The 21,073-nt window shown below is 47.8% G+C and overlaps 1 protein-coding gene across 1 annotated transcript in view; it reads right to left on the reverse strand.

Moving 5' to 3' along the window:
• The window catches only part of col6a1 (collagen, type VI, alpha 1), a 105,515-nt gene that overhangs the window by 47,901 nt on the left and 36,541 nt on the right, over positions 1–21,073 (reverse strand). Inside the window, exons 16-22 of the mRNA XM_078228914.1 lie at positions 16,652–16,714; positions 15,421–15,474; positions 12,372–12,407; positions 10,925–10,987; positions 9,406–9,468; positions 3,164–3,226; positions 873–935 (exon numbers count right to left, since the gene is read on the reverse strand). Coding sequence (XP_078085040.1) covers positions 873–935; positions 3,164–3,226; positions 9,406–9,468; positions 10,925–10,987; positions 12,372–12,407; positions 15,421–15,474; positions 16,652–16,714 — 405 coding nt within the window. The remainder of the gene's footprint in view (positions 1–872; positions 936–3,163; positions 3,227–9,405; positions 9,469–10,924; positions 10,988–12,371; positions 12,408–15,420; positions 15,475–16,651; positions 16,715–21,073) is intronic.

Here is a 21,073-nt window from a genome sequence, read left to right on the forward strand (position 1 = left end):
GGAAACTGATTTTTAGCCTCCCACCAAATCTTGCTGCCCCGCCCGCCACAGTTACCACTGCTAATGGGAGTGGAAAATTCTGCCCCTGATGTGGGGCTCCTCCTTCTGAGGAAGACCAAGTTGATGGGGTGTGAGGATAGAAGGTTGGACTCGAGTCTTACTGTAGAGCAGAACTCACATCCCCAGTGAAGGGGAGAATTTCAATCCAAAATTGGACGTCAGGAGTGTGCTGGAATACTTTCTACTTTCCTGGATGAGTGTAGCTGCAACATTTCCTAATGAGAAGCTCAACACCATCCAGGACAAAGCAGTCCTCCTCATCAGTAGCCCATCCTGCCTTAAACATTCAAACTTTCCACCACTCTGACTGCAATGTGTACCATCTACAATATGCACCACGACAAGATGCCAAGGCTTCTTGGCAAGCACCTCCCAAACCCATTATCTCCACTCCAGAGGGCAAAGGCAGTTGACTCATGACAAACCCGTCACATTCAAATTCCACTCCGGGTTACACGCCATCCCGACTTTGAAATATATCACCGTTCCTTCATCATTCCTTCAACACCCAAGCTAACAGAGCTGGCGGGAATATCTTCATCATATGGACAGCAGTGGTTCTATAGCAACTCCACCACTACCTTCTGAAGGGCAACATGGGACTGGCAATAAATACTGGCATTGCCAACTGTGCCCAAGCCCAGGAATGAATGTGATTAAAAAAGTCTTCATGTTAATGCCAGAGTTTAGGGTTCAGGATCTTTAACAGGTGACCACAGCCCAAAGGCCTCTATGTGAAAGATTAGTTTGACTTTTCCCTTGCTTAATGGGTATAAATGGCTCCCACATCTGGTGATTGTGCATTTTCTTACCATCTCACCCATTGGGCCCGGATCACCTGGGTAGCCCTTTGGACCTCTGGGTCCTCTGCCTCCCTGCAGGATGAATGAAACGTGAATTAGTCCTTCAGGAATTCCCAGTTACAAATTCAGAATAGACTGTGTACCAGAAAGAAAATGGAGTGAGCCCGAGGTGCTGGGAATTGAATTATCGAGGAGGCGGTCTCTGTGATTCCTGTTCCACCTTGCAGACACCAATTCGAAGCGACTATTTGGGTAATATTCCCCCTGAGTGAAGTGCCTCAGCACATGAGTGAGCCACACTTTGGTTTGTGTTGCTCCTTTTGCTCGCATTAGTGGCAAAGCGGCGGGTAATTTGAGTTTGATGCGTAACAATGGCTGGAATTCTCCAGTTGTTCATACTGTCAGGATTCTCCGGTCCCGCTGGCAGCGCACCCTCACCCGCGGGTTTCCCGTCGGTGTGGAGTGACGTCAATGGGAATTCCCATTGACAGCGGCGGGACTGGAGAATCCTGCCGCTAGCAAACAACGCTCCACCTTAGCAAGGCCTTTGACAAGGTGCTGCATGGTAGGTTGTTGCATAAGGTTAAATCTCACGGGATCCAGGGGGAGGTAGCCAAATGGATACAAAATTGGCTTGATGACAGAAGCCAGAGGGTGGTTGTAGAGCGCAGATATCTTCGGGGATTGTGGGGCTGGAGGAGATTACAGGGATAGGGGAGGGGGTGGGGGGGGGGGGGTGCAGCAAGGGGATTTGAAACTACAGATGAGAATTTTAAAATCCAGAAGTTGCGTGAGCAGGTGCCAGGCAGCGAGCACAAGGGTGATAGGGCAACAGAACATGGCGCAAGTTATTTGATTTGATTTATTATTGTCACATGTATTGGGATACAGTGAAAAGTATTGTTTCTCATGCACTATACAGACAAAGCATACCGTTCATAGAGTTATCACAGGCAGCCGAGTTTTGGATGACCCCAGGTTTACGAAGGGAATAGTCCACAACCAAGAACAACCAAGATGGGCATTATCCATGGTGGTCTGTGACAATGGGGCATCCATTATTGGGACGATGGGCACCCCAATGCAGCCTGGCAACTCTCAGCTGTTAGTACCTACCTGGTCTATGAGGCGGAGATGCCGAAATTGGACTGGGGTGGGCACTATAAGAAGTTTCACAACACCAGGTTGAAATCCGACAGGTTTATTTGGAATCACGAGCTTTCGGAGTGCTGCTCCTTCATCAGGTGAGTGGACATAGGTTCACAAACATGGCATATATTGTGTCTTTGTCTATATATGCTGTGTTTGTGATGAAGGAGCAGCACTCCAAAAGTTTGTGATTCCAAATAAACCTGTTGGACTTTAACCTGGTGTTGTGAGAATTCTTACAGTACCTGATCTAGATGGAGGTACATGAATGAGTTAGAGAAGGTGGCGGATTGATGTCTGGAGGTGTTGTACTGTAGGAGAAAGGGGAACCAGACCATGCGTATCCCAGGCTTGGTCACAAGACTATGGGGGAGAATAACTACCCTTCTCAACCTCACAGCAATGAAAGGATCTTAACCTTTGGAACCCATTTCCAACACGCACCACCTGATTTAGGGCAATCCAAAAAGACAATCATGGTGCGATATACATGTTGGGATCCTGATTTGTATTTTAATTTGTATTTGTAATTTTCTTTGTTCTTTTAAGGTGCGAGGGGCAAGGTTTAAAGGAGATGTACGAGGCAGATTTTTTACACAGAGAGTGGTGGGTGCCTGGAACTTGTTGCCGGGGGAGGTAGTGGAAGCGGATACGGTGGTGACTTTTAAGGGGCGTCTTGACAAGTACATGAATGAGATGGGAATAGAGGGATATGGTCCCCGGAAGCGTAGGGGGTTTTAGTTAAGTCGGACAGCATGGTCGGTGCAGGCTTGGAGGGCCGAAGGGCCTGTTCCTGTGCTGTAATTTTCTTTGTTCTTTAAATGGCAATAAGTGTCAGACCCGCAGCCTCTCAGGCTGTCCAGGGGACAGGAGGTATAGGGGGAGAGCTACTGACCTCCATGTAGTGGGGTGACGGGGGGGGGGGGGGGGGGGAGGGCTGTTAGCCTGATGAATCACCTCGGAATGTCTGTAGAAGAGCATTTGACAACTTGCTCAGGATGGGGAGTGAGGCCATTATCACTGATGCTTTCGTACCCCAATTCCCATCACACCACATGAGTGGGTGTGGTTGCTGAGCTTGGGCATGGCCTGTAGGGGGAGCAGCAAAGAACAGTGACCAAACCTCCACTGCTCGAGTAAAGGGTACGAACCTCTTGTCCTGCACTTCCCATGTCACCTTTAAATCCCCGAGGTCCCGGTCGGCCAGCCTCTCCCTGAGGAAGGAGAGCAAAGTGATTAGGAGTCACAGCAGAAGGGGTGTACATTGAGACAGGTGGAGGACCATACCACCCTGAACAAAAAGACCATATCGATGCTTCATTACCAAACTCCTCGAGGGCAAACAGAGGTGGCTAATAGATTGCCAGATCCACCCAAATCCTGGGAATAAATAATGTGTTGATCAAGAGCTGAGACCATGGTTGAACTTTGCCTCACTATCCGCAATGTAAAATCATACTGCGATACTTCAAACTACTGCCTTCAGCTATCATAGAATCCCCACAGTGCAGGGGGAGGCCATTCGGCCCATCGAGCCTGCATAGACAACAATCCCACCCAGGCCCTATCCCCGTAACCCCACATATTTATCCTGCTAATCCCCCTGACACAAAGGGGCAATTTAGCATGGCCAATCCACCTAACCCGCACATCTTTGGACACTAAGGGACAATTTAGCATGGCCAATCCACCTAACCGCACATCTTTGGACACTAAGGGACAATTTAGCATGGCCAATCCACCAAACCCGCACATCCTTAGAGTGTGGGAGGAAACCAGACCACCCGGACGAAACCCATGCAGACACGGGGAGAACGTGCAAACTCCACACAGACAGTGACCCGAGGCCGGAATCGAACCCGGGTCCTTGGCGCTGTGAGAAAGCAGTGTGCCACCCATCTGCATACAGACCTGAGCGTGCTCAGATCCCTACAGAGGCAAAACTGCCTCCCAAACATTAGAGGTGTAAAGATTTAGCACTCGAGGACAGGTCAATTTCTATTCGATTCAGGGGTAAAATGCAACTCAGTGGTTAGCACTGCTGCCTCACAGCGCCAGGGATCCGGGTTCGATTCCCAGCTTGGGTCGCTGTTTGTGTGGAGTTTGCACATTCTCCCCACGTCTGCGTGGGTTTCCTCCGGGTGCTCCGGTTTTCTCCCACAGTCTGAAAGATGTGCTGATTAGGTGGATTGGCCATGCTATATTCTCCCTCAGTGTACCCGAACAGGCACCGGAGTGTGGCGACTAGGGGATTTTCACAGTAACTTCATTGCGGTGCTAATGTAAGCCGATTTGTGACACTAATAAATAAACTTTAAACTTTTAAATGGAGGTTAGAGGGTGAGTCTGACCTATTTGATGGCACATTGGGTTGAAACAGCACACGGTGTCATACTAAAGTGATGTGAGGTGACGGAATAATGCTGGATCACAGCATCCGCACTGCCCGCTCAGAGTTGTGGGAAGCAGGATTGACTGGCACAGAATCCCTGGCACGGTAATCTCAGTGGGAATCTCGGAACTTGCTTACGCTGCTCCTATGGGGTTTCTGGGTGCTCAGACAACAGATTTACCTGCAATCCCCATAATTAAATATAGGAGGTGGGAGGATTCACCATCCCTGTTAGCCACTGGAGGGAATCCCGATCTCCCGCTGAATGGGGCGTTGGGCCGAAAACGGGATTCCCGCCGGATCCACCTGGCCCATCCCACCAGCTGGGTTCCCGGCCAGAGTGGGTCAGAACTTGATAATTACATAAAACCAATAATTTAGTACGGTTAGCAAGCTGGGCGACCAATCCCGAGCCCTCCTGTCATGCACCCGCCTCCCTGGCAGGAAATATACCAGGCGGGCATTGGTGCCCATGACCAGCCTGGATCTGGTGTGTTGGGCCCAAAGGTGGGGGGGTCAAGGAGGTAGGTCCAGTGTCCATGAACTCCTCTGCCCACTTCCAGGCTGCTGAGGGAGGGTCCCCAATGGGTCCTGGACATTGGGTGAGCTCACACTGGGGACAAGGTGTTAACCTCGGCACTCTCCCCTCGGATTGGGGGGTCTGATGGCTGGACTGCCCCTTCTAGCCCTGGGAAATATGTTGTTCAGTTTCGGGATGGTGAGTTCAGACACCATTCTGGGGTAAAATAGTCATTATTGCCTCTGCCCACTAAAACCTTTGAAGTTCCCCGGTCACTTTAATCTCCTTGCCCCCCTGGGCAGCTGGAAGGCTCCCAAATCACGGCAGCACTCCATTCAGAAGGGATTCCCCTTTCTCCGTCTGGGAAGCTGCAGGTGTGAGAAGATCCCTTTCAAGTCCTCTGACTGACAGAAGTCATGATGTGGAGATGCCGGCGTTGGACTGGGGTAAACACAGTAAGAAGTTTAACAACACCAGGTTAAAGTCCAACAGGTTTATTTGGTAGCAAAAGCCACACAAGCTTTCGGAGCTCCAAGCCCCTTCTTCAGGTGAGTGACTGACAGAAGTCAGCCACTTTCACAAGTGGGAATTCCCTTCTACACAGCTGTTCCTCAACCTCACTGTTTTAACAGAGCGTTTATTTCAAGTCTCTGAGTCTTCATCGACAGCTCAAAGCCTTTGATATAACTTCAAACCCTTTGAAAACCTTTGATTTCATTCCATCTCACTGCCCACTCCTTTGAAGTAGCCTTTGATTGACAGCTTAATGGTATTTACTCGGCGTGCAGTCAGCTGTGTTTGTTTACCTTTCCCTTCACGTCCGAAGTACCCCTCCCCCCCACCATTATTCCTAACCACAATGTTTAGAAACATTCTTGTTCTGATTGACAGCGGTGGTTACTTCAAAGAACCCAAGTACTCTGGAAAAAAGGAACGGAAAACACTGAGGCTCTTTGGGTGATGGGGGTCTGAGGGGGAAGGGGGGCTGAAGGGGAGGGTTGGGTTGTGTCACGCTCATGTCTGTGTGGTGTGAGGTGGGGGGTGACCCATTATTTCAGTGTCGGGGAGAGGATGCCCCTCTTTGCTGAGGGGTTGATGGTGCGCTCCATGTCACTGGGGCAGGGGGAGGGGGGTCATCATTTCTGTTTTTGGGGAGAGGGGGCCTGTCTGCAATGGCGGAGATTTCTGAAAAGCCAGGCTAGCTGACGTGTTTCCCACAATGCCAACATTTACATCACTCAAGTGGACGAATCCCACCTGACAGGCTCTGCCTCCTGAGAGCACTTCGAGTGCAAACAGGATGAGAGAGAGCCACTTTTGCTATTCATTCCCACTTTGAGAGACATAGTTGACTCTTAAAATAACTTTCCTGAATTTCTGTTAGCTGCACTGCTCCGAGCTTTGGCAGACATATGGGCACATCCGCACTTGGATAGTTTTGTGCATCTGGTGTATGTTTTGCTGTTGAAAATTCCAGAATGGTTTGGTTACCATGGTTTTCTGGCCTTTATTAGTCTCCAGTGCTGCAAATCATATTAAAATCCGACAGAGTTCTATTCCTACTGGGCCACAAAAGTTGTGTGAACCCCCTGGGGCAAAATAATTGATTCTGGTCTCTTTTATGGGTACGTATGCATTATGCATTCACCCCTCCCCCTCCCCCACAGGAGGTGTGAGGCCTACCTGAAACTGGGCCTCATTTGAATCATTAAGATAGGCCTTCAGATGTAGCTCGCCCATTGCCAGAGTTCAGATTCAGACCAACAGGGGCCTTTGGTCAATCCCTCGAGAGGGTGAGAGGGTTGGAGAAGGGTGGCAAGGAAGGACTGCAGAAGGACTGCACGGGGCCAACAGTGGCCCTCAGATGCACTGCAGAGCTGGGAGGAGCATAGTACCTGGCTCCCCATCAAGCTTCCAAATATAAACTGTCTGGTGTCAGCTGCTCAGAGGCCACATCTGGAACAGGAAAAGCCAAATGGAGTAGGCCCAACCCTGGCTCTGCTCAGGGCAGCCCCATTTCCCAGAAGGGTCCTCAAGGAGGATATTAAGATGTGCAAGGGGCCTCAGGCTTGCTATAGGTGGCCGCCAAAAAAATACAGACTCATAACTCGGGCGGCACGATGGCACAGTGGTTTGCACTGCTGCCTCACAGCGCCAAGGATCTGGGTTCAATTCCGGCCTCAGGTCACTGTCTGTGTGGAGTTTGTACATCCTCCAGGTGTCTGCGTGGGTTTCCTCCGGGTGCTCCGGTTTCCTCCCATACTCCAAAGATGTGTGGGTTAGATGGATTGGGCATGCTAAATTGCCCCTTAGTGTCAGGGGGACTAGCAGGGTAAATATGTGGGGTTATGAGATAGGTGGGATTGTTGTCTGTGCAGACTCGATGGGCTTAAAGGCCTCCTTCTGCAGTGAGGGGATTCTATGATTCATAGATTGGTTCATATGACCTCGCTCGGATGAGGCTCGTAAAATCCCACCTGAGGCCAACGGTGAATCCCGGAATTGGGGCAGGCGAAGCGGTAAAATTCTGGCAATAGAGTCGGATTCTTTTTGGCCACAACTGAGGCCTAAGAAACAGCACCTCGAAATGGGTTCAATCGACACCATTCTAGGCCCAAGAAACAACTCCTTTACCTCACTGCCCGGGTTTAAGGTGAAGTAGTGTTGCGAGCTTTGTCCTTTCTGTTTATCATCTTATTTGCCCTCAGATATAGAATATTGAAGAGTGATCTAACCGAGGCGTTATAGATGTTTGGAGGAGTTGATGGTCGACAGAGAGAAACTATTCGCTGTGGTGGAGGAACCCAAAACAAGGGGGTCAGGAAACATTAATTCACGTAAAACCTGGTGGAAACCTGGAACTTTCTCTCCCCGTTAAAGTCAATGGGGCTGGAAATGAAAGGGAACTTTCCAGACTGAAGTGAATAGATTTGTGTTGGGTAAGAGTATGGTGGCCACGAAGGCCATTTGGCATCATTAATAGATCTCCCTGTGAGCTTCAGGGAGTACGGGTTTTCCTATTGAGTGAGCTGGAGCTCCCCAAATGAGAGTCAAGTGGCGGGAATTTAAAACCCGCACTCACAGCCTGGACCACGGGTTACGTAGATCCAGAGCACAGGCCTTTGTTTTAACAAAACAATGTTATCACAAGGACTATGAACCAAAGACAGGCAAATGAAGCTGGGATACAGATCCGTAATGATCCAATTAAATGAAGGAACAGGAGGGAGGGGCTGAATGACCTCTTCCTATTTCTACATTCTCTCCCGAGGTCTGCCACAGACTCAATGCATTCACTTTATTATTAACCATACGGAATTTGTTTCAAGTACATAGTTCGCTCGTAAAAATAATACATATAAATGAGCAACAACAATAAAAGACAATTGGCCTCTGACGAAAGATCGAACTTTAATTAAATATGCTTTCAAAACTTTTCCAATGAATTAAAATGATCAATCAGTGAGTCCCACTAAGTGCGTCCCACTAAGTGCGTATAACCTCATCCGCACATCAAACTCCTGTTAGAAGTTCCGATCGAGGTGGGCGCACTGAGAATCAAATGGGGCAGGGAGCTGGAGGGGTGCGGGGTGGGGCAGTGCGGGAGAGGGGGGGGGGCGGTGCGGGGGAGGGGGGGGGGGCGGTGGCAGTGAGCAACAGCTAGATGGGTAACCTACAAGGCATTTGATATAACTGAGACTTCAGAAACTTGGGGCGGAATTTTCCGATTGCGTGCGCCCCAAAACTGGAATATTGCACACGAGGTCGATGAATGCATGGTTTTCCCCTCCCCCCCCCGCCCACCTGCTATGATTCCCGTGGCGGGCAGGATGGGAAAACTCCACCCTTGGTCTTGAATCAAAGTGACTTTCGGCAAGGTAGGAATGTCGGCCCCTTCAAAGTGTGTCAACATCTGTGTCGTAGCGGAAGAGCTTGAAGACATGTATTGCAGACATTAACAAGCCCTTGTTGAGTTGCCCAATTCAATATGAATGGGAGGGACTCACCCCGATGTGTACAGTTTGAGAGGAACATGGGCGGCACGGTGGCACAGCGGTTAGCACTGCTGCCTCACAGCGCCAGGAACCCGGGTTCAATTCCCAGTTTGGGTCACTGTCTAGAGTTTGCACGTTCTCCCTGCGTGGGTTTCCTCCGGGTGCTCCGGTTTCCTCCCACAGTCTGAAAGACGTGCTGGTTGGGTGCATTGACCCGAACAGGTGGCGACTAGGGGAATTTCACAGTAACTTCATTGCAGTGTTAATGTAAGCCTTACTTGTGACCAATAACTAAACTTTAACTTTAAGTTGTGAACAGTGCAGTGGACCCACTTAATTTTCCTGAACACATGTTCACACCGGGAGAGAACCCTCAGGCTAATTAGTAACGATCGATGGACTGAGATCCACCGGTGAATGAGTGAAGCTTCCATCAGATTACTCTTCCATTTCAGTTAAGAGGTATCGGGTTAAGAATATATTTACCGGCTCTCCACTAACTCCAGGGGGGCCTTCATGTCCCGCTTGACCTTCAGGGCCAACATCTCCCTGTGGGGAAAAGTAATAAGAAATGTGTGTGGCATTGCTGCAATTTAAATTCAATTAATAAACCTGGAGTATAAAGCTAGCCTCGGGAGTGTAAACTATCTCTGATTGTTGCACAAATCCATCTGCTTCATAAGGGAAGGAAATCTGCTCCTATGTCTTATGGTCTATTCTACATGTGACTCCAGACCCACAAGCAATGTGGTTGACTCTTAACTCCCCTTTGCAATGGCCTAGCAAAGCCACTCAGTTCAAGGGCAGTTGGGGATGGGCAATAAATGCTGGCCTTTCCAGCTACACCCACATCCCTTGAAAGCATAACAAACTCAATGCTGATCACACACTCACTTTATCTACTCTCTGCTATCTCCCCTGATACAGGAGGTGAGACAAGATGGAAAATGATACATCCAAGGCATGCCTACTCCCAAACAAAGGACAGGATGTGACGGCAATCACCCAGCCATTCTTTCAGTGACTGCATCAACTATTGATTGCACTGGCCTTCGAGGCTATGTCCCTTGTGACGGAGACTGCCGGGGACTCCAATGTGGACTCCATTTGATCCACTTTAGTGGGTTCATCATTTAGATTCAGAGTCATAGAGGTTTACAGCATGGAAACAGGCCCTTCGGCTCAACCTGTCCATGCCGCCCAGTTTTTACCACTAAGCTAGTCCCAATTGCTTGCGTTTGGCCAATATCCCTCTATACCCATCTTACCCATATAACTGTCTAAATGCTTTTTAAAAGACAAAATTGTACCCGCCTCTACTACTACCTCTGGCAGCTTGTTCCAGACACTCACCACCCTCTGTATGAAATGATTGACCCTCTGGACACTTTTGTATCTCTCCCCTCTCACCTTAAACCTATGCCCTCTCGTTTTAGACTCCCTTACCTTTGGGAAAAGATATTGACTATCTAGCTGATCTACGCCCCTCATTATTTTATAGACCTCTATAAGATCACCCCTCAGCCCTTTTACGTCCAGAGAAAAAAGTTCTGGTCTATCCAACCTCTCCTTATAACTCAAACCATCAAGTCCCGGTAGCATCCTTTTCTGCACTCTTTCTAGTTCAATAATAATAATTTGATTGGGTAGATGGAGAGAAACTATTTTCTCTGGTGAGGGAGTCCAGAACAAGGGGGTTAGGCTGTTCAGGGGTGATGTGAGGAAGCACTGCTTCACACACACAAACAGGGGAGTCAAAATCAGAAACTTAACTCCACACAAAAGCTGTTGCGGCCTGGGTGGGTGCTGGGAGGCCAATTGTAAATTTTGGAACTAATGTTGACAGATTCTTGTTGGGTAAGGGTGGGGTTGTAGTATCAAGGCAGGTCAATGGAGTTAAGACACACATTAGTCATGATCTAATTGAATGGCAGAATAGGCCTGAGGGGCTGAATGGCCTTCTCCCATTCCTACATTCTTTACCATCAATTCTTTTGAATCTTACCTTAATTCCCCTCAATCCTCTTAGTCCTGGAGGTCCAGGCAGCCCAGATTCACCAGGAGGTCCCTCGAGAAGAGCAGATGGAAGTTACAACATTATTCAGGCAAACATCTCGATGACACAATGATTATGTGGCATTGTAGACGTGTGTTCGTAACATTGATGCTTGGAGATTTAGCATAGTGTTTTCTCGCCCTCCTTCACCACATCTCAACGTTAAGCAGGTGTGGGACATGCGGCCCGGTTGGGGTACTTGCCATGGGTTGCCTCGGACAACGGCCCCTGTGCCCAGCCCTTGGCCAGTCAGGCATTGGGACTTTTGGCTCGACAAAAGAAGGTCTTGATTGGATTTTAACATTCTAGTGGGCGCTGGAAGATTTGAAGTGGCCTCATTTTTATCCTTCTACCGATCAGCGTACACTTGGGGCTTTTACAGGGACTGTTATGGGGCCTATCCCTCAGTGGGCATTGAGTTCACTGATCTATTCAAAGGGGTGGGGTGAATGGGCTGGAATTCATGGGGCAGCTTGGGAGATCACTGAGACATGCCTCCCATTGCCCACCTCACCCCCATAACCTGGGAATTGGAGGGGGAAGGTGGAAGAGCTATCCTGACTCCTGCCCCACCCCACCCCCCCTCTCACTGGAGTTTATCAGGCAAATGGAGTGGTGCTCCAACAGACCTAATGTTAAAGACCCAATCTAAAGTCATGGTTCAGAGGGTGGAGTTTTCTCATCCCAACCGCCATGGGAATCATAGCGGGCAGGGCAGGACCATGCCCAGGTCCGCTGACCTCGGGTGGTCTTGGGGCAAGTGTGGCCGGAAAATCCTACCCACTGTGTTCATTTTAAACAGATGGCTCAAGGAGTAATTGTAAAGCCATATGCTATTGGAGAGGATCCTTTTTCCCCAATGGTGTTTCTATGCACATGTTTTCCTGTAGCAACAGTTAAAATTGCTCTTGGTTGCTTTTAAGAACATGGCCATTAATCCTTTTTCAAATGAACAAGCAAAGACCTGCGTCAAACAGCACATTGAAGGATTAGTTTCTGTCCTACTTTACAACAGTTGTTTCCGATCCCTTAGATAAATGCACTAACCAAAGTGATCCCAAAGGAAATTAAACTCCTTAGGTTATGTGCAATAAATACATTTCCTTCACATTTTCATCCATCTCTTTGGAGGAAGATATTAGATAGTTCCTCATGTCGATTAAGGGATTTCCAGGGAGTCTCTGCTGACTAATACAAGCCACACATACGCAGCAGATGTGTCCAATTGAGTCTTGAGTTATGTGAGGGACTTGACTTGCAAAGAAAAATGAATCACGTTTGCGGATGGGAAGTGTGTGGTGCTCTCGGTTGCCTAACTGAAATATACCAGGAATTGATTGAGTTGATCCTTTAATCAAAAGGCTCCTAGTTATGCATCCAAAATCATCCCAATTACCTGCTCGCCAATTTCGCCGTCATTTCCTGAAGGGCCCTGTGCAGAAAAACAAACAGACCGGAAGTTAGAAAGAAAACTTACTTTCTTTAAGTGTGAGGGAAGACTAGGTAACTCATTATCACCCAAGCCCCAGTGAAGGCTGGTGTCCTTATCAGGCACTCCTCCCTCCGAGGACAGCAGGAAGCACTCGCAGGCTGATTAACAGTCTGATAGTCCATTCCGTAGTTACTCCCTCCACGGTTGTACACTAGCCAATAGGTTAATTAGGGCGGCACGGTGGCACAGTGGTTAGCACTGCTGCCTCACAGCGCCGGGGACCCAGTTTCAATTCCAGCCTCAGGTCAGTGTCCATGCAGAGTTTGCACATTCTTCCCGTGTCTGCGTGGGTTTCCTCCGGGTGCTCGGTTTCCTCCCACAGTCCGAAGATGTGCGGGTTATGTTGGTTGGCCATGCTAAATTGCCTCTTAGTGTCAGGGGGATTAGCAGGGTAAAAATGAGGGTTATGGGAATAGGGTCTGGGTGTGATTGTGGTCAGTACAGACATGATGGGCCGAATGACCTCCTTCTGCACTATAGGGATTCTATGATTCTAGTCCTATACCATTCCCATCACCCTCACAATGGACTCACTGCATGTAATTATCTCAGCTGGATAGTTACAGGAAGGATATAGAGGCTTTGGAGAGGGTGCAGATGAGGTTTACCAGGATGCTGCCTGGATTAGAGGGTATGAGTTATAAGGAGGGGCTGGACACACTAGGGTTGTCTTCTCTGGAGTGGTGGAGGCTGAGGGGAGGCCTGATAGAAGTCTATAAAATGATGAGAAGCATGGATAGGGTTGATAGTGTGACCTTTATGTAGCTTTAAGAGGTGTTTTGTTCTACATTATGTTTTCTGCAGGGGTAAGCAGGACTTTTTGGCTTCAGTTGTTTTTTCATTATGGCATCGGCTTGTCTGGAGACGTCCTTTTATTGCTGCTTAAACAGGGATGGGGGTGGGGAGGCAGGGTGGGTGGGTTGTTTGTCTTTATTGTCTTATGGCTCTGCATTGTTTGGAGGAAAACTGGTTGGCAGGTCAAGTGACAGGAGCTCTTACGTTTTCAATTTTGAGCTGCAGGTTAGTTTAGTTTTAGAAGGGACATCAAGCTGGAAAGGAGTGTCTCTCTCTCTCCTTGGTTTTGGAAATTCTGCTGGTTAGCTGAAAGCAATGCTAGAGTCGAAAATCTGCTATTGGTGGCTTCACAGTAAGAAGTTTAACAACACCAGGTTAAAGTCCAACAGGTTTATTTGGTAGCAAAAGCCACACAAGCTTTCGGAGCTGCAAGCCCCTTCTTCAAGTGAGTCACCTGAAGAAGGGGCTTGCAGCTCCGAAAGCTTGTGTGGCTTTTGCTACCAAATAAACCTGTTGGACTTTAACCTGGTGTTGTTAAACTTCTTACTGTGTTTACCCCAGTCCAACGCCGGCTTCTCCACATCATTGGTGGCTTGACCAGAGACTCTCGTTGCTATTCTGGGCAGCTATTCTGACTCCAAACTGGATCAAGAGAACTGCAGCATTCACCCAAAGGACTCAGTTCCAGTATTGCGTGAGCATTAGTTTTTTCTGTGTTAAACCTGTAAAATGGGATGTTTATGGGATTGGTTTGATTGGAACATGTTTGATAAATTGGTTAAGGGTTATATATTATCGTGTTTGTTTTCTGTTGTTGGTAATTGATAGAAGTTATTGCTAATATGCTTACTATACAAATAAACTATATTCTTAAATAAACTTGTTTGATAAAAGCTCCCTAGTGGGTCATTTGAATCATACCGGAAGTGGAACATATGCTTATCTGAGCCAAATTTACAATACAACACCTATGATCCAGGTCGGCTTCACATTGGAGTTTCTGACCTGAACCATAACAACAGTCAGAATCGTTTCCCCAGAGTTGAAATGTCCAATCTTAGGGGGCATGCACTTAAGATGAGAGGGAGAAAGTTCAAAGAAGATGTGAGGGGCAAGTTGTTTTTACACAGAGAGTGGTAAGTGTCTAGAACGCACTGCCGGGGGTTGGTGGTGGAGGCAGATAGGATAGGGGTGTTTAAGGGGCTTTTAGATAAGCACATAAATATGTAAGGAATAGAGACATGGACCAAGGGCAGGCAGAAGGGATTAGTTTAAATTGGCGTCATGTTCAGCACAACATTGTGGGCTGAAGGGCCTGTTCCTGTGCTGTACTGTTCTATGGACGTCAGAGCCAGCACTCAGGGTCACCGCAGCCTGAGCAAGGATATCTGCAGTGCCATCCAGAACAAAAGAGGTAGGAATGTTACTATTATGTCAAAGGCTCACTCCCACTAAAAATGGCACACGTGGATTTTTTTACATTGTTACCCCTTATTCTGGTCATGCCAGTTACATGTTAGGCCTAAACTATACCGGTGAGACTGGTTCTTAATGCTTGCAGATGTATTTCCAATTTCAGGAATCCTCCCTCCTGAAGGTACTGACTCTTGTTTCATGAATTCACACAGAGGCTTCAACAGATGCTCCCATCTTTAGTGCCTAAAGCTTGAACAATGGTGATCAGTACAATTACAAATCGCAGGTTAAATTGTAGGGTAGCACAGTGGTTAGCACTGCTGCCTCACAGCACCAGGGACCCAGGTTCGATCCCGGCCTTGGGTGACTGTCTGTGTGGAGTTTGCACATTCTCCCCGTGTCTGCGTGGGTTTCCTCCGGGTGCTCCGGTTTCCTCCCACACTCCAAAGATGTGCGGGTTATGTTGATTGGCCAGGCTAAATTGACCCTTAGTGTCAGGGGGATTAGCAGGGTAAATATATGGGTTTACGGAGATAGGACCTGGGTGGGATTGTGGTCAGTGCAGACTCGATGGGCCGAATGGCCTCCTTCTGCACTGTAGATTCGATGATTCTAAATAATATGTAGCTCTAGTCCTGTAGCACCGTGCAGCAATGTGAAACACTAAGACAAGGCCAGAATTCTCCTGTCCATTGCTATCCGGTGGGCTGAAAAGAAACAGGTCACAGAGAAAGTTACTTACATCATCGCCTCTCTCCCCGGAATCTCCGTTACTTCCTCTGGGGCCAGGATTTCCCTGAAATATAAATGCTGTATCTCAGTGTTGGCGACAATTCAAGGCAAGAACATCTCTCATCACGACCTCAGCACTATTGCAAAAAGTGTCATTGAAGATTCCCCACAGGCCCAGTAGTGTTTGTGAAGGTGATAAATGAAGAAAAGAATTACAATGTCGTGGAGGCTACATACTCCTCCTTGTCAGCCTCTTATTCCCATCTGGCCTGAGATCTTAGTCAAGCTCAATACCCATCAGTCTTTTACATGCTGCTAAAACCGCTGGGGGGGACAACAGTTTGGGCCTTAGACCCCTCAGTACTGGCCAAGCAACACAGTGAATGCGCGATGATAATTCCTCATGCTCTTAATACCACCTTATTATCAAACTGACTGCCAGACCAACAGGGGAATGAATCATCTTTTTTGGGGTGAATTTTGTACTGGATAAGGTGGGTTAATGGGGAAATAACATTTCCCCATTGCAGGAATTCAGCAGCAGAATTCATCTGCAATAGGATTTGGCCAAGACAACTGGAGAATGAAGCTCCATCTACACTGCCTCACCATAATGTTTCTGGCCCAACCCTAAGGGAGCAACTCTTCCCACACCAGTGACAATGTCCATTTCCCACACTGGCCAGCACATGGTGTGTGATTTCAAGAAGAAACTAGATCTAGATCTTAGGGCTAAAGGGGTCAAGGAATATAGAGGCAGGATCAGGATATTGAATTCAATTATCAGCCGAGATCAAAATGAATGGCGGAGCAGGCTCGAAGGGCCGAATGGCCTACTCCTGCTTTTATTTTCTATGGACGGGATTTTCCAGCCGCACTTGCCCCAAATCCCGTTCGAGGTCAATGAACTTTTGCATGGTCCATGTCCCGCCCACTACAATTCCCATGGCAGGCGGGATGGGAAAATTCCGCCCCACGTTTCTATGCTTCCACTCTCTCGAAAGGAGATTGCCGATTTGGTATCGATTAACTTCACATTGGGGCACTTTAGTGTCATGGGCACCTCCTTCAAGTGGCCAGACAAAGCAAGTAGACTGGCCTCGGGTTCACACGGCATTAACTCATGTCGTCAGAACAGCACGTACTTAAACTTTGACGCAAAAATCCAGGGGTGGATTTCAAAGAACTCAGATCTCTCTGAAACGAAAGACCAGCCACTCTAATTAACCGCAAGAACAGACCTTATCTCCTGGTCTCCCAACAGGCCCAGGCCGTCCTGCTTCTCCATTTAGGCCGGATTCACCCTGAAGAAAGAATCAAACGCTCAGTTATTCCATGACAAATTCTTGTGTAAATTTTGACTAATTCTTTTGCATGTTTAGCATATGTGCGAACAGGATTGCCTCACACATCTGTTCAATGTACACTAATTTGCTGAATTCCTTCAAGAATGATCAACGCATCATCGACTGATGTGGAGATGACTTCAGACAGGAGGTAAGGACCTATTCATATTCTCCATTCAGAGAGGGGGAGAGGAATCTTCCAGATTCTATTTCCATTAATTGTTCTTGGGTTTTTAAGAGCGTCCTTCACCTCACGCAGGGGATCTGATTGCAATACACAAGCCATCCCAGTTATGTGGATTAGAAGTGGATGGACCAGTGTGTCTTATTCTGTCCACCATTATTGCCATGATTGTAGATAATAAATAAGCAAACCGGATATGAAGGCATGAACTAAGGCCAATGTGAAGTAAACAGAATGGTTGATTACACCTTGATGCATTATAACCATAGAATCCCTACAATGCAGAAAGAGACCATTCGGCCCATCGAGCCTGCACCACCAACAATCCCACCCAGGCCCTATCCCCGTAAACCCATGCATTTACCCTGCTAATCTCCCTGACACCAAGGGGCAATTTATCATAGAATCATAGAAACCCTACAGTGCAGAAGGAGGCCATTCGGCCCATCGAGTCTGCACCGACCACAATCTCACCCAGGCCCTACCCCCACATATTTACCCACTAATCCCTCTAACCTACGCATCCCAGGACTCTAAGGGGCAATTTTTAACCTGGCCAATCAACCTAACCCACACGTCTTTCGGGCTGTGGGAGGAAACCGGAGCACCCGGAGGAAACCCACGCAAACACAGGGAGAGCGTGCAGACTCCGCACAGACAGTGACCCGAGGCTGGAATTGAACCCGGGTCCCTGGCGCTATGAGGCAGCAGTGCTAACCACTGTGCTGCCATGCCACGTGTCTAACCAGTTTGGGAGTTCTACTACATTCAGAAACCTCACATCACCAACACTGCCTCCACCACAACCCCCTACCTCATTTCCCCCCTGCGCTCCTTTGCCCCCTTATTCTCAGAGTATTTTCATTTGTCTATCTACTCCCTATCTTTGCATTAAGTCACTTCCATTCAACCTCTCTCAGTTGGGTGGAGGTCAAAATGGTGGGCACCGTGATTTGGGGAGGGTGAGTCGGTGGGTTCATTAATTAGGACCATGGACGCAACACTGCGATACCTGCACACAATGACCTCACTCATGAGCCTTGTTGCTATGTGAAACTAGTCACTGTTCTAACTGTCCGCACTCAAGGCATTCATGCTTAAACAAAGTTACAGATGCTGCAATTTGCGGAGCTGGTGTATCAGGTGGACTTTAAGAATATAAGAAATAGGAGCAGGAGTAGGCCATCTAGCCCCTCGAGCCTGCCCCGCCATTCAATAAGATCATGGCTGATCTGAAGTGGATCAGTTCCACTTACCCGCCTGATCCCCATAATCCCTAATTCCCTTACCGATCAGGAATCCATCTATCTGTGATTTAAACATATTCAACGAGGTAGCCTCCACCACTTCAGTGGGCAGAGAATTCCAGAGATTCACCACCCTCTGAGAGAAGAAGTTCCTCCTCAACTCTGTCCTAAACTGACCCCCATTTATTTTGAGGCTGTGCCCTCTAGTTCTAGCTTCCTTTCTAAGTGGAAAGAATCTCTCCACCTCTACCCTATCCAGCCCCTTTATTATCTTATAGGTCTCTATAAGATCTCCCCTCAGCCTTCTAAATTCCAACGAGTACAAACCCAATCTGCTCAGTCTCTCCTCATAATCAACACCCCATATCTCTGGTATCAACCTGGTGAACCTTCTCTGCACTCCCTCCAAGGCCAATATATCCTTCCGCAAATAAGGGGACCAATACTGCACACAGTATTCCAGCTGCGGCCTCACCAATGCCCTGTACAGATGCAGCAAGACATCTCTGCTTTTATATTCTATCCCCCTTGCGATATAGGCCAACATCCCATTTACCTTCTTGATCACCTGTTGCACCTGCAGACTGGGTTTTTGCGTCTCATGCACAAGGATCCCCAGGTCCCTCTGCACTGCAGCATGTTGTAATTTTTTTCCATTTAGATAATAATCCAATTTGCTATTATTTCCTCCAAAGTGAATAACCTCACATTTGTCAACGTTCCATCTGCCAGATCCTCGCCCACTCACTCAGCCTCTCCGCAGACCTTCTACGCCCTCCACACGATTCACTTTTCCACTTATCTTTGTGTCGTTACCAAACTTTGTTACCCTACACTCAGTCCCCTCCTCCAGATCGTCTATATAAATGGTAAATAGTTGAGGCCCCAGTACCGATCCCTGCGGCACGCCACTAGTTACCATCTGCCAACCAGAAAAGCACCCATTTATTCCGACTCTCTGCTTCCTGTCGGATAGCCAATCCCCAATCCAGGCTAACACCCTACCCCCAACTCCGTGTGACCCAATCTTCTTCAGCAACCTTTTGTGAGGCACCTTATCAAAGCCAAAAGACTTTATGGATGTTATTATTGTTAGGAGCGCTTAAACAGACCCTGGCAATTTGTGCACTTGTGTGATCACTGATCCATTGTAATTTGGAACCAGTGGAAAGAACATGTGGCACAGTGGTACTGTGGGGCGGCACAGTGATACCATGGTAGGCACTGCTGCCTCACAGCAGTAGGCACTGCTGCTTCACAGCGCCAGGGACCTGGGTTCAATCCTGGCCTTGGATAACTGTGTGTGGAGTTTGCACGTTCTCCCCATCTCTGCGTGGATTTCCTCCGGGTACTCCGGTTTTCTCCCACACTCCAAAAGGTGTGCGGGTTTGGGTGATTGGCCATGGTAAAATTGCTGCTTAGTGTCCCAAGATGTAGAGGTCAGGGGGGATTAGCCATGGGAAGTGCATGGGCTTATGGGGATGGGGCAGGGGAGAGGGCTTGGGCTCTGTCAGAGGGTTGGTGCAGACACAATGGGCTGAATGGCCTCCCTCTGCACTATAGGAATTCTATGAAATGGTCACTTTGGCCATAGTTGGGTGGGGTCTCCAATCTATTTGTTTTGTGATAACACTTGGCCTGTGACTTGATTTCATTCCAAGATGGACCATTTAATATAAACCATTGAAGCTATCAGTGCTTCAGAGTGTCAAATAGTTGTGGCACAAACAACGGAAATTTCCAGAGCTCTTTGACTGGGTTCTGAGCTCCCACTGCAAGGAAATATAGTTTATTTAACTGCTGTTAATGAGGCCTACTTCATTCCTGAGCAACCAAATCCTATGTCTCGTTAACTAAATGCTTTGCTAATGCATAGTAAAAACTTCAGTTCTGCTAGATGGTTTTCAAAGCCCCACAGGCCTTTTAAACATTTAGGAAAATAAAGAAAATGCGCTCAGGCCTAAATCATGAATTAGGAATCCCCTTTTAACAAGGGTAAGCACAGCTTAGGCCAGGTGCTGTGAGCCTGGAAGACTCTGCGGACATTTAAAAATAGCGAGCTGGACCCAGATGTGGAAGTCCTGCCCCCAATTCCAGTGGCACAGTGGACAGTGAAGAAGGTTATCTCCGATTGCAACAGGATCTTGATCAATTGGGCCAGTGGGCTGATAAATGGCAGATGGAGTTTAGTTTAGATAAATGCGAGGTGATGCATTTTGGTAGATCGAATCAGGGCAGCTACTCAGTTAACGGTTGGGGAGAGTTATAGAACAAAGAGAGCTAGGGGTACAGGTTCATAGCTCCTTGAAATGGAGTCACAGTTGGACAGGGTGGTGAAGAAGGCATTCAGCATGCTTGGTTTCATTGGTCAGAACATTGAATACAAGAGTTGGGACGCCTTGTTGAAGTTGTACAAGACATTGGTAAGGCCACACTTGGAATACTGTGTACAGTTCTGGTCACCCTAATTTAGAAAGGATATTATTAAACTAGAAAGAGTGCAGAAAAGATTTACTAGGATGCTACTGGGACTTGATGGCTTGAGTTATAAGGAGAGGCTGGATAGACTGGGACTTTTATCCTCAGAGCGTAGGAGGCTTAAGGGGTGATCTTATAGAGGTCTATAAAATAATGAGGGGCATAGATCAGTTAGATAGTCAATACCTTTTCCTAAAGGTAGGGAAGTCTAAAACTAGAGGACATAAGTTTAAGGTGAGAGGGGAGAGATACAAAAGAGTCCAGAGGGGCATTTTTTTCACACAGAGGGTGGTGAGTATTTGGAACGAGCTGCCAGAGGTAGTAGTAGAGGCAGGAACAATTTTGTCTTTTAAAAAGCATTTAGACAATTACATGAGTAAGATGGGTATAGAGGGATATGGGCCAAAC

This window comes from Mustelus asterias, chromosome 14 (genome assembly GCF_964213995.1).
Source record: "Mustelus asterias chromosome 14, sMusAst1.hap1.1, whole genome shotgun sequence".
Taxonomy (NCBI): domain Eukaryota; kingdom Metazoa; phylum Chordata; class Chondrichthyes; order Carcharhiniformes; family Triakidae; genus Mustelus; species Mustelus asterias.